Source organism: Salmo salar, chromosome ssa15 (genome assembly GCF_905237065.1).
Source record: "Salmo salar chromosome ssa15, Ssal_v3.1, whole genome shotgun sequence".
Classification (NCBI taxonomy): domain Eukaryota; kingdom Metazoa; phylum Chordata; class Actinopteri; order Salmoniformes; family Salmonidae; genus Salmo; species Salmo salar.
This window is the reverse complement of record NC_059456.1, coordinates 110,268,401-110,282,607: the sequence shown is the minus strand read 5'-3', so window position 1 is coordinate 110,282,607 and position 14,207 is coordinate 110,268,401. Positions and strand designations below refer to the sequence as shown.

Below are 14,207 nucleotides of genomic sequence, written 5' to 3'. Positions count from 1 at the left end.
CCGTGCATGCGCTGACCAACTGGCAAGTGTTTTCACTGACATTTTCAACTTGTCCCTGACCGAGTCTGTAATACCAACATGTTTCAAGTAGACCACCATAGTCCCTGTGCCCAAGAACCCTAAGATAACCTGCCTAAATGACTACCGACCTGTAGCACTCCTGTCTGTAGCAATGAAGTGCTTTATCCCAGAAACACTGGACCCACTCCAATTTCCATACCGGCCTAACAGATCCACAAATGATGCAATCTCTATTGCACTCGACACTGCCCTTTCCCACCTGGACAAAAGGAACACCTACGTGAGAAAACTATTCATTGACTACAGCTCAGCGTTCAACACCATAGTACCTTCAAAGCTCATCACTAAGCTAAGGACCCTGGAGTAAACACCTCCCTATGCAACTGGATCCTGGACTCCCTGACATGCCGCAACCCAGGTGGTAAGGGTAGGTAACAACACATCTGCTACACTGATCCTCAACACAGGGGCCCCTCAGGGGTGCGTGCTCAGTCCCCTCCTGTACTCCCTGTTCACTCATGACTGCACGGCCAGGCACGACTCCAACACCATCATTAAGTTTGCCGACAACACAACAGTGGTAGGCCTGATCACCGACAACAATGAGACAGCCTATAGGGAGGTCAGAGACCTGGTTGTGTGGTGCCAGGACAACAACCTCTCCCTCAATGTGATCAAGACAAAGGAGATGATTGTGGACTACAGGAAAAGGAGGACTGAGCACGCCCCCATTCTCATCGATGGGGCTGTAGTGGAGCAGGTTGAGAGCTTCAAGTTACTTGGTGTCCACATCAACAAACTATCATGGTCCAAGACAGTCATGAAGAGGGCACAGCAAAGCCTATTCCCCCTCAGGAGACTCAAAATATTTGGCATGGGTCCTCAGATCCTCAAGGTTCTACAGCTGGACCATCAAGAGCATCCTGACTGTTTGCATCAATGCCTGGTATGGCACCTGCTCGGCCTCCGACCGCAAGGCACTACAGAGGGTAGTGCATACAGCCCAGTACATCACAAGGGGCCAAGCTTCCTGCCATCCAGGACCTCTATTACCAGGCTGTGTCAGAGGAAGGCCCTAAAAATTGTCAATGACTCCAGCCACCCTAGTCATAGACTGTCAGACCCTGAACACCTAAGCAAATGGCTACCCTGACTATTTGCATCCCCTTTTACGCTACTGCTACTCTCTGTTTATTATCTATGCATAGTCATTTTAACTCTGCCTACATGTACATATTACCTCAAATACCTCGACTAACCTGTGCCCCCGCACATTGACTCTGTACCGATCCCCCTTGTATATAGACTCGCTACTGTTATTTTACTGCTGCTCTTTAATTATTTGTTATTTAAATTTTATTTTTTACGTATCTATTTTTGCATAACACTTATTTTTCTTAAAACTACATTGTTGGTCAAGGGCTTGTAATTTAGCATTTCACTGTAAGGTCTACACCTGTTGTATTCGGCGCATGTGATATATGACAAGTGTTTTGACTAATTTCATGTCAATGCTAATATAGCTCAAATTCGCTAGCTAGCTAACCATGTAGCAATGTATTTGAGAGACAACAAGTGCTCATTGTGCAAATGTATTTATATTTTCAATAAACATTGGAGATGAAATATTGTTTACATGTTGTCAACAATCTAAGCCAACCACATCTGTTTTGCCCAATATTTGCGCAGGTGTCAGTTTTGTTGGTAAACAACCAACCCGTTGAGATGCAGTGACAATTTTCAGATGGAACTGTTAGCAGATATAGTGGGCCTGTGATGGCCAATAGAGCCCCACAGTGTCATAATGCCCATAGAGCCTTGCGGTCAAACAGGGAAGTGCTTCCAATCATTTTTCTCGTAGGGAATTTCAGAAACACTTAAAAATAAGAGCTCTGTTTCATGTAGGCGTACGTGACGTTTTGATTACCATGTAAATCTCTCTAGTACAAGGCAAATTTTATCAATGTGTTCGGCTCTATTTACTCTCAGATTCGAAAATGCTAATTAGCATCAAAGTAGACATCATGAAAGGCTACAATCCCTGCCAGCTCCTGCAGGTCATCTCTAGCTGACACCTTTGCTAACAGTTATTGTGTCAATGTAAAACTTACACAAGACAGTTCACAGAATTGTACATTTAATGAAAGTCATCAAATTTAGCTAACAGATGGTTAATCCAGAGATTCTTACCTTTGCCTCGATTCGTCAGTCTCCTCCAGATCATCATGGCATTTGTAGTTCTTTATGATCGCCACATTTATGGGGGGTTAGGGTTAGGGTTAACCCATTCATGGGGGGTTAGGGTTAGGGTTAGGGTTAACCCATTTATGGGGGGTTAGGGTTAGGGTTAGGGTTAACCCATTCATGGGGGGTTAGGGTTAGGGTTAACCCATTTATGGGGGGTTAGGGTTAGGGTTAACCCATTCATGGGGGGTTAGGGTTAGGGTTAACCCATTTATGGGGGGTTAGGGTTAGGGTTAACCCATTTATGGGGGGGTTAGGGTTAGGGTTAGGGTTAACCCATTCATGGGGGGGTTAGGGTTAGGGTTAGGGTTAGGGTTAGGGTTAGGGTTAGGGTTAGGGTTAGGGTTAGGGTTAACCCATTTATGGGGGGTTAGGGTTAGGGTTAACCCATATATGGGGGGTTAGGGTTAGGGTTAACCGATTTATGGGGGGTTAGGGTTAGGGTTAACCCATTTATGGGGGTTAGGGTTAGGGTTAACCCATATATGGGTGGTTAGGGTTAACCCTATGGGGGGGTTAGTGTTAGGGTTAGGGTTAACCCATTTATGGGGGGTTAGGGTTAGGGTTAACCCATTTATGGGGGGTTAGGGTTAGGGTTAACCCATTTATGGGGGGTTAGGGTTAGGGTTAGGGTTAACCCATTTATGGGGGGTTAGGGTTAGGGTTAACCCATTTATGGGGGGTTAGGGTTAGGGTTAACCCATTCATGGGGGGTTAGGGTTAGGGTTAACCCATTTATGGGGGGTTAGGGTTAGGGTTAGGGTTAACCCATTTATGGGGGGTTAGGGTTAGGGTTAACCCATTTATGGGGGGGTTAGGGTTAGGGTTAGGGTTAACCCATTCATGGGGGGTTAGGGTTAGGGTTAACCCATTTATGGGGGGTTAGGGTTAGGGTTAACCCATTTATGGGGGGTTAGGGTTAGGGTTAACCCATTTATGGGGGGGTTAGGGTTAGGGTTAACCCATATATGGGGGGTTAGGGTTAACCCATTTATGGGGGTTAGGGTTAGGGTTAACCCATTTATGGGGGTTAGGGTTAGGGTTAACCCATTTATGGGGGGTTAGGGTTAGGGTTAGGGTTAACCCATTTATGGGGGGTTAGGGTTAGGGTTAACCCATTTATGGGGGTTAGGGTTAGGGTTAACCCATTTATGGGGGTTAGGGTTAGGGTTAGGGTTAACCCATTTATGGGGGGTTAGGGTTAGGGTTAGGGTTAACCCATTTATGGGGGTTAGGGTTAACCCATTTATGGGGGTTAGGGTTAGGGTTAACCCATATATGGGGGTTAGGGTTAGGGTTAACCCATTTATGGGGGGTTAGGGTTAGGGTTAGGGTTAACCCATTTATGGGGGGTTAGGGTTAGGGTTAGGGTTAACCCATTCATGGGGGGTTAGGGTTAGGGTTAACCCATTTATGGGGGGTTAGGGTTAGGGTTAACCCATTTATGGGGGTTAGGGTTAGGGTTAGGGTTAACCCATTCATGGGGGGTTAGGGTTAGGGTTAACCCATTTATGGGGGGTTAGGGTTAGGGTTAACCCATTCATGGGGGGTTAGGGTTAGGGTTAACCCATTTATGGGGGGTTAGGGTTAGGGTTAACCCATTTATGGGGGGTTAGGGTTAGGGTTAGGGTTAACCCATTCATGGGGGGTTAGGGTTAGGGTTAGGGTTAGGGTTAGGGTTAGGGTTAGGGTTAGGGTTAGGGTTAGGGTTAACCCATTTATGGGGGTTAGGGTTAGGGTTAACCCATATATGGGGGGTTAGGGTTAGGGTTAACCGATTTATGGGGGGTTAGGGTTAGGGTTAACCCATTTATGGGGGTTAGGGTTAGGGTTAACCCATATATGGGTGGTTAGGGTTAACCCTATGGGGGGTTAGTGTTAGGGTTAGGGTTAACCCATTTATGGGGGGTTAGGGTTAGGGTTAGGGTTAACCCATTCATGGGGGGTTAGGGTTAGGGTTAACCCATTTATGGGGGGTTAGGGTTAGGGTTAACCCATTCATGGGGGGTTAGGGTTAGGGTTAGGGTTAACCCATTTATGGGGGGTTAGGGTTAGGGTTAGGGTTAACCCATTCATGGGGGGTTAGGGTTAGGGTTAACCCATTTATGGGGGGTTAGGGTTAGGGTTAACCCATTCATGGGGGGGTTAGGGTTAGGGTTAACCCATTTATGGGGGGTTAGGGTTAGGGTTAACCCATTTATGGGGGGTTAGGGTTAGGGTTAGGGTTAACCCATTCATGGGGGGTTAGGGTTAGGGTTAGGGTTAGGGTTAGGGTTAGGGTTAGGGTTAGGGTTAGGGTTAACCCATTTATGGGGGGTTAGGGTTAGGGTTAACCCATATATGGGGGGTTAGGGTTAGGGTTAACCGATTTATGGGGGGTTAGGGTTAGGGTTAACCCATTTATGGGGGTTAGGGTTAGGGTTAACCCATATATGGGTGGTTAGGGTTAACCCTATGGGGGGTTAGTGTTAGGGTTAGGGTTAACCCATTTATGGGGGGTTAGGGTTAGGGTTAACCCATTTATGGGGGGGTTAGGGTTAGGGTTAACCCATTTATGGGGGGTTAGGGTTAGGGTTAGGGTTAACCCATTTATGGGGGGTTAGGGTTAGGGTTAACCCATTTATGGGGGGTTAGGGTTAGGGTTAACCCATTCATGGGGGGTTAGGGTTAGGGTTAACCCATTTATGGGGGGGGTTAGGGTTAGGGTTAGGGTTAACCCATTTATGGGGGGTTAGGGTTAGGGTTAACCCATTTATGGGGGTTAGGGTTAGGGTTAGGGTTAACCCATTCATGGGGGGTTAGGGTTAGGGTTAACCCATTTATGGGGGGTTAGGGTTAGGGTTAACCCATTTATGGGGGGTTAGGGTTAGGGTTAACCCATTTATGGGGGTTAGGGTTAGGGTTAACCCATATATGGGGGGTTAGGGTTAACCCATTTATGGGGGGTTAGGGTTAGGGTTAACCCATTTATGGGGGGTTAGGGTTAGGGTTAACCCATTTATGGGGGGTTAGGGTTAGGGTTAGGGTTAACCCATTTATGGGGGTTAGGGTTAGGGTTAACCCATTTATGGGGGTTAGGGTTAGGGTTAACCCATTTATGGGGGGTTAGGGTTAGGGTTAGGGTTAACCCATTTATGGGGGGGTTAGGGTTAGGGTTAGGGTTAACCCATTTATGGGGGTTAGGGTTAACCCATTTATGGGGGGGTTAGGGTTAGGGTTAACCCATATATGGGGGGTTAGGGTTAGGGTTAACCCATTTATGGGGGGTTAGGGTTAGGGTTAACCCATTTATGGGGGTTAGGGTTAGGGTTAACCCATATATGGGTGGTTAGGGTTAGGGTTAGGGTTAACCCATATATGGGGGGTATGGGGGGTTAGGGTTAACCCATATATGGGGGGTTAGGGTTAGGGTTAGGGTTAACCCATATATGGGGGGTTAGGGTTAACCCTATGGGGGGTTAGTGTTAGGGTTAGGGTTAACCCATTTATGGGGGGGTTAGGGTTAGGGTTAACCCATTTATGGGGGGTTAGGGTTAGGGTTAGGGTTAACCCATTTATGGGGGGTTAGGGTTAGGGTTAACCCATTTATGGGGGGTTAGGGTTAGGGTTAACCCATTTATGGGGGGTTAGGGTTAGGGTTAGGGTTAACCCATTTATGGGGGGTTAGGGTTAGGGTTAGGGTTAACCCATTTATGGGGGTTAGGGTTAGGGTTAACCCATTTATGGGGGGTTAGGGTTAGGGTTAACCCATATATGGGGGGGTTAGGGTTAGGGTTAACCCATTTATGGGGGGTTAGGGTTAGGGTTAACCCATTTATGGGGGTTAGGGTTAGGGTTAACCCATATATGGGTGGTTAGGGTTAGGGTTAGGGTTAACCCATATATGGGGGGTTAGGGTTAGGGTTAACCCATTCATGGGGGGTTAGGGTTAGGGTTAACCCATTTATGGGGGGTTAGGGTTAGGGTTAGGGTTAACCCATTTATGGGGGGTTAGGGTTAGGGTTAACCCATTTATGGGGGGTTAGGGTTAGGGTTAACCCATTCATGGGGGGTTAGGGTTAGGGTTAACCCATTTATGGGGGTTAGGGTTAGGGTTAGGGTTAACCCATTTATGGGGGGTTAGGGTTAGGGTTAACCCATTTATGGGGGGTTAGGGTTAGGGTTAGGGTTAACCCATTCATGGGGGGTTAGGGTTAGGGTTAACCCATTTATGGGGGGTTAGGGTTAGGGTTAACCCATTTATGGGGGGTTAGGGTTAGGGTTAACCCATTTATGGGGGGTTAGGGTTAGGGTTAACCCATATATGGGGGGTTAGGGTTAACCCATTTATGGGGGGTTAGGGTTAGGGTTAACCCATTTATGGGGGGTTAGGGTTAGGGTTAACCCATTTATGGGGGGTTAGGGTTAGGGTTAGGGTTAACCCATTTATGGGGGGTTAGGGTTAGGGTTAACCCATTTATGGGGGGTTAGGGTTAGGGTTAACCCATTTATGGGGGTTAGGGTTAGGGTTAGGGTTAACCCATTTATGGGGGGGTTAGGGTTAGGGTTAGGGTTAACCCATTTATGGGGGTTAGGGTTAACCCATTTATGGGGGGTTAGGGTTAGGGTTAACCCATATATGGGGGGTTAGGGTTAGGGTTAACCCATTTATGGGGGGTTAGGGTTAGGGTTAACCCATTTATGGGGGTTAGGGTTAGGGTTAACCCATATATGGGTGGTTAGGGTTAGGGTTAGGGTTAACCCATGTATGGGGGTATGGGGGTTAGGGTTAACCCATATATGGGGGGTTAGGGTTAGGGTTAGGGTTAACCCATATATGGGGGGTTAGGGTTAACCCTATGGGGGGTTAGTGTTAGGGTTAGGGTTAACCCATTTATGGGGGGTTAGGGTTAGGGTTAACCCATTTATGGGGGGTTAGGGTTAGGGTTAGGGTTAACCCATTTATGGGGGGTTAGGGTTAGGGTTAACCCATTTATGGGGGGTTAGGGTTAGGGTTAACCCATTTATGGGGGGTTAGGGTTAGGGTTAGGGTTAACCCATTTATGGGGGGTTAGGGTTAGGGTTAGGGTTAACCCATTTATGGGGGTTAGGGTTAGGGTTAACCCATTTATGGGGGGTTAGGGTTAGGGTTAACCCATATATGGGGGGTTAGGGTTAGGGTTAACCCATTTATGGGGGGTTAGGGTTAGGGTTAACCCATTTATGGGGGTTAGGGTTAGGGTTAACCCATATATGGGTGGTTAGGGTTAGGGTTAGGGTTAACCCATATATGGGGGGTTAGTGTTAGGGTTAGGGTTAACCCATATATGGGGGGTTAGGGTTAGGGTTAGGGTTAACCCATATATGGGGGGTTAGGGTTAACCCTATGGGGGGTAAATACAGGTGAATATACTGATAGAAGTCACCTTCTCCAGGAGAAATGTACACAGTTATCAAAACGTCATGCCAGGGCAAGCCTACATGAATCACAGCCCTTACTGTAAGTGTTTCTATACCCTATGAGAAAAAACGCCTGGTGGGAAAACTATTGGAACCATTATCGACTTCAAACACTGCTTGTCCAATCAGCATCCAGGATCCAAACAACCAGTTTTATAATGATTGTTATGTCATGATCAAAGAAGCCAAGCCCCACCATAACAGAGGTTTGTAGTCACTTTACAAATGACCTCGATTAACCTTTAACCCCGCATTGACTCCGTACCGGTACATCCTGTATATAGCCTCGTTATTGTTATGTCTTTTTTTTTCCAAGATGGCGTAGCAGTTCAGACGTCCTCTACCCTCCTCTTGTCGTGTCCCGTGTATATATATATTTACATATTTTTTTTTCTTCACTTATCTTTATATATATATATTTTTTAATTCTAAATACTCAACCTCAAAGCACTCTCCTGCAACCCGCCTCACCAATTTAAAAAAGAAAGTATTATTTACCTCATCTGAATTCCACAACAGAAGCTAGCAAGTGTTTAGCCATTTTCACTGGCTAACGTTGAAGTTCAGCTAGCCACGGTTAGCTGTCCTCAGCTATCCATTAGCTCGAAAAGCTATCGCCAGTTTTTGTACAGCGCGATTCAAACCAGAGCATACCGGACCTATTCTCTCTCCTTTCCCCGATTTCTACCGCAGGCTGTGGACATTTACACCTGGATCTTGCAGCTAACTAGCTGCTACCTGAGTGACTATTGGCAACGTCGGTCACGGAATTAACACACATTATTACGGAGCTAGCCAGCTAGCCAGCTGAAGAGTTCCGTCAGCCACTCCTGGGCTATTCATGAGCTAGCCAGCTGAAGTGTCTCCTGGGCTACAACTCACCTATCCTGATCCGTTTTACTGCCGATGCGGAGCCCCATCGGGTCTTCACGACTGGACCACCGACGTTATCTGCCCGAGGGAGTTATCCAACTGGCCCCTCCGTCGCGACGTAACCTGATCGCCCATCTGCGGCCCGCTAATCGTTAGCTGTCTTTTCGGCTGCGATCTGAATAGGTCTATCGGACACTTTTCTTGGGCCACTATAACTAACTATTTTGCCAACTTGGACTGGTCCCCCCTTCCACACGGAACCCCACTAACCCACAGACGGAAACGCACGAGGTGGCTAAAAACAGACCTCCCTCCCATCTTCCACCAGCTTGCTACCTATGGCCCGGCTAGCTGTCTGAATCTCACTGGACCCTTTGATCACTCGGCTAAGCATGCCTCTCCTTAATGTCAATATGCCTTCTCCATTGCTGTTCTGGTTAGTGTTTATTGGCTTATTTCACTGTAGAGCCTCTAGCCCTGCTCATTATACCTTATCCAACCTCTCAGTTCCTCCACCCACACATGCTATGACATCTTCTGGTTTCAATGATGTTTCTAGAGACAATATCTCTCTCATAATCACTAAATGCCTAGGTTTACCTCCTCTGTACTCACATCCCACCATACCTTTGTCTGTACATTATACCTTGAAGCTATTTTATCGCCCCCAGAAACCTGCTCCTTTTTCTCTCTATTCTGGACGTCACAGACGACCAATTCTTATAGCTTTTAGCCGTACCCTCATACTTATTCTTCTCTGCTCCTCTGGGGATGTAGAGGTGAATCCAGACCCTGCAGTGCCTGGCTCCACTCCTACTCCCCAGGCGCTCTCTTTTGATGACTTCTGTAACCGTAATAACCTTGGTTTCATGCATGTTAACATTAGAAGCCTCCTCCCTAAGTTTGTTTTATTCACTGCTTTAGCACACTCTGCCAACCCGGATGTCCTAGCTGTGTCTGAATCTTGGCTTAGGAAGTCCACCAAAAACTCTGAAATCTTCATCCCTAACTACAACGTTTTCAGACAAGATAGAACGACCAAAGGGGGCGGTGTTGCAATCTACTGCAGAGATAGCCTGCAGAGTTCTGTCCTGCTATCCAGGTCTGTACCCAAACAATTTGAACTTCTACTTTTAAAAATCCACCTCTCCAAAAACAAGTCTCTCACCGTTGCCGCCTGCTATAGACCCCCCTCGGCCCCTAGTTGTGCTCTGGACACCATATGTGAACTGATTGCCCCCCATCTATCTTCAGAGCTCGTGCTACTAGGTGACCTAAACTGGGACATGCTTAACACCCCAGCCATCCTACAATCCAAGCTTGATGCCCTCAATCTCACACAAATTATTAATGAACCCACCAGGTACAACCCCAAAGCCGCAAACACTGGCACCCTCATAGATATCATCCACACCAACGTGCCCTCTAAATACACCTCTGCTGTTTTCAACCAAGATCTCAGCGATCACTGCCTCATTGCCTGCACCCGTAATGGGTCAGCGGTCAAACGACCTCCACTCATCACTGTCAAACGCTCCCTGAAACATTTCAACGAGCAAGCCTTTCTATTCGACCTGGCCCTGGTATCCTGGAAGGATATTGACCTCATCCCGTCAGTAGAGGATGCCTGGTTATTTTTTTAAATGCCTTCCTCTCCATCTTAAATAAGCATGCCCCTTTCAAGAAATTTAGAACCAGGAACAGATATAGCCCTTGGTTCTCCCCAGACCTGACTGCCCTTAACCAACACAAAAATATCCTGTGGCGTTCTGCATTAGCATCGAACTGCCCCCGCGATATGCAACTTTTTTAGGGAAGTTAGAAACCAATACACACAGGCAGTTAGAAACGCCAAGGCTAGCTTTTTCAAACAGAAATTCGCTCGTGCAACTCCAACTCTAAAAAGTTCTGGGACATTGTAAAGTCCATGGAGAATAAGAACACCTCCTCCCAACTGCCCACTGCACTGAGGATAGGAAACTCTGTCACCACCGATAAGCCCACTATAATTGAGAATTTCAATAAGCACTTTTCTACGGCTGGCCATGCTTTCCACCTAACTACCCCTACTGCATTCAACAGCACTGCACCCCCCACAGCTACTCGCCCAAGCCTCCCCCATTTCTCCTTCTCCCAAATCCATTCAGCTGATGTTCTGAAAGAGCTGCAAAATCTGGACTCCTACAAATCAGCTGGGCTTGACAATCTGGACCCTTTCTAAAATTATCTGCCGAAATTATTGCAACCCCTATTACTAGCCTGTTCAACCTCTCTTTCGTGTCGTCTGAGATTCCCATAGATTGGAAAGCAGCTGCTGTCATCCCCCTCTTCAAAGGAGGTGACACTCTTGACCCAAATTGCTACAGACCTATATCCATCCTACCCTGCCTTTCTAAGGTCTTCGAAAGCCAAGTCAACAAACAGATTACCGACCATTTCGAATCCCACCGCACCCTCTCCGCTATGCAATCTGGTTTCAGAGCTGGTCATGGGTGCACCTCAGCCACGCTCAAGGTCCTAAACGACATCCTAACCGCCATCGATAAGAAACAATACTGTGCTGCCGTATTCATTGACCTGGCCAAAGCTTTTGACTCTGTTAATCACCACATCCTCATCGGCAGACTCAGTAGCCTTGGTTTCTCAAACGATTGCGTCGCCTGGTTCACCAACTACTTCTCTGACAGAGTTCAGTGTGTCAAATCGGAGGGCCTACTGTCTGGACCTCTGGCAGTCTCTATGGGGGTACCACAGGGTTCAATTCTTGGGCCAACTCTTTTCTCTGTATACATAAATGATGTCGCTCTTGCTGCTGGTGAATCTCTGATCCACCTCTACGCAGACGACACCATTCTGTACACTTCTGGCCCTTCTTTGGACACTGTGTTAACAACCCTCCAGACGAGCTTCAATGCCATTCAACTCTCCTTCCGTGGTCTCCAACTGCTCCTAAACACAAGTAAAACTAAATGCATGCTCTTCAACCGATCGCTGCCTGCACCTGCCCGCCTGTCCAGCATCACTTCTCTGGACGGTTCTAACTTAGAATTTGTGGACAACTACAAATACCTAGGTGTCTGGTTAGACTGTAAACTCTCCTTCCAGACTCACATCAATCATCTCCAATGCAAAGTGAAATCTCGAATTGGCTTCCTATTTCGCAACAAAGCATCCTTCACTCATGCTGCCAAACATACCCTCGTAAAACTGACTATCCTACCGATCCTCGACTTCGGCGATGTCATTTACAAAATAGCTTCCAATACCCTACTCAACAAGCTGGATGCAGTCTATCACAGTGCCATCCGTTTTGTCACCAAAGCCCCATATACTACCCACCACTGCGACCTGTACGCTCTCGTTGGCTGGCCTTCGCTTCATAATCGTCGCCAAACACATTGGCTCCAGGTCATCTACAAGACCCTGCTAGGTAAAGTCCCCCTTATCTCCGCTCACTGGTCACCATAGCAGCACCCACCTGTAGCACGCGCTCCAGCAGGTATATCTCTCTGGTCACCCCTAAAGCCAACTCCTCCTTTGGTCGTCTCTCCTTCCAGTTCTCTGCTGCCAATGACTGGAACGAACTACAAAAATCTCTGAAACTGGAAACACTTATCTCCCTCACTAGCTTTAAGCACCAGCTGTCAGAGCAGCTCACAGATCACTGCACCTGTACATAGCCCATCTATAATTTAGCCCAAACTACTACCTCTTCCCCTACTGTATTTATTTATTTTATTTATTTTGCTCCTTTGCACCATATTATTTATATTTTATCTCTGAACTTTCTTCAAACTACAAATCTACCATTCCAGTGTTTTTCTTGCTATACTTTATTTACTTTTCCACCATGGCATTTTTTTGCCTTTAGCTCCCTTATCTCACATCATTTGCTCACATTGTATATAGTCTTATTTTTTTTTTTTTTTTTTTTTCTACTGCATCATTGATTGTATGTTGTTTTACTCCATGTGTAACTCTGTGTTTTTGTATGTTGTCGAACTGCTTTGCTTTATCTTGGCCAGGTCGCAATTGTAAATGAGAACTTGTTCTCAACTTGCCTACCTGGTTAAATAAAGGTGAAATAAAATAAATAAATTAAAAAAATGTACATTTCTTGTGTTACTTTTTGATTGACTTGATTTTGTTCACTTTAGTTTATTTAGTAAATATTTTCTTTACTCTTATTTCTTGAACTGCATTGTTGGTTAAGGGCTTGTAAGTCAGCATTTCACTGTAAGGTCTACACCTGTTGTATTCGGCGCATGTGACAAATAAAATGTGATTTCATTTCATTCATTAGTAGTGACTGTTACCATGACAGCAGGTCCCAAAACACCCCCTACTTCTCTCCCGGGGCTCTACCACTAACTCTGAGATCCCTAGGGCTTCATTTAGAACAGTTATATTTTCAGGGTTTAATCAAAAGAGGGTAAGGGATACTGTTAGGATTAGCACTCTGCCTTTTGTTAGCCATGTCCTCCAGTAGAGTGCCGTGATCCTATAGTAGTTATCAAATCAAATCAAATCCTAATCTCATTTTATTGGTCACAAGCACATGGTTAGCAGATGTTAATGCGAGTGTAGTGAAATGCTTGTGCTTCTAGTTCTGACAGTAATATGTAACAAGTAATCTAACAATTCCCCAACAACTACCTAATACACACACATCTAAAGGGGTGAATGAGAATATGTACATGTGAGTATATGGATGAGCGATGGCCGAGCGGCATAGGAAAGATGCAGTAGATGGTATAAAATACAGTATATACATGTGATATGAGTAATGTAAGATATGTAAACATTATTAAAGTGGCATTATTTAGAGTGGCATTATATTTCAGTGACTAGTGATCCATTTATTAAAGTGGCCAGTGATTGGGTCTCAGTGTAGGCAGCAGCCTCTCTGAGTTAGTGATGGCTGTTTAACAGTCTGGTGGCCTTGAGATAGAAGCTGTTTTTCAGTCTCTCGGTCCCAGCTTTGATGCACCTGTACTGACCTCGCCTTCTGGATGATAGCGGAGTGAACAGGCAGTGGCTCGGGTGGTTGTTGTCCTTGATGATCTTTTTGGCCTTCCTGTGACATCGGGTGCTGTAGGTGTCCTGGAGGGCAGGTAGTTTGCCCCCGGTGATGCGTTGTGCAGACCTCACTACCCTCTGGAGAGCCTTACGGTTGAGGGCATCTGTAAAAGTTTGTCAGGGTTTTGGGTGACAAGCCAAATTTCTTCAGCCTCCTGAGGTTGAAGAGGCGCTGCTGTGCCTTCCTCACCACGCTGTCTGTGTGGGTGGACCATTTCAGTTTGTCAGTGATGTATACGCCGAGGAACTTAAAACTCTCCACCCTCTCCACTACTGTCCCTTCGATGTGGATAGGGTAGTACTCCCTCTGCTGTTTCCTGAAGTCCACGACCATCTCCTCTGTTTGCACCAGTTAGTACTCTGTGTTGTGGAGCAACCCTGTTTCGAATCCGGGTCATGGCAGGGAATATTCGGCTTGGAGGCTTATTTGACCTCAACCAGCAGGTCGCCACCTGTAGCTTATCCTCTCTCTCTTTATCTCCTTATTTTTCTCTCCCTCCCTCTCCCCTTCTCCCCACAGGGAGCAGATGAGTCCGTTCTACTTTAAGTTC

At 46.4% G+C, this 14,207-nt stretch overlaps 1 protein-coding gene across 1 annotated transcript in view; it reads left to right on the top strand.

The window, feature by feature from the left end:
- LOC106573010 (probable C->U-editing enzyme APOBEC-2) overlaps window positions 1-14,207 on the top strand; it is a 35,987-nt gene that overhangs the window by 15,950 nt on the left and 5,830 nt on the right. Inside the window, exon 2 of the mRNA XM_045696594.1 lies at window positions 14,177-14,207. This exon is cut by the window's right edge and continues 150 nt beyond it. Coding sequence (XP_045552550.1) covers window positions 14,177-14,207 — 31 coding nt within the window. The remainder of the gene's footprint in view (window positions 1-14,176) is intronic.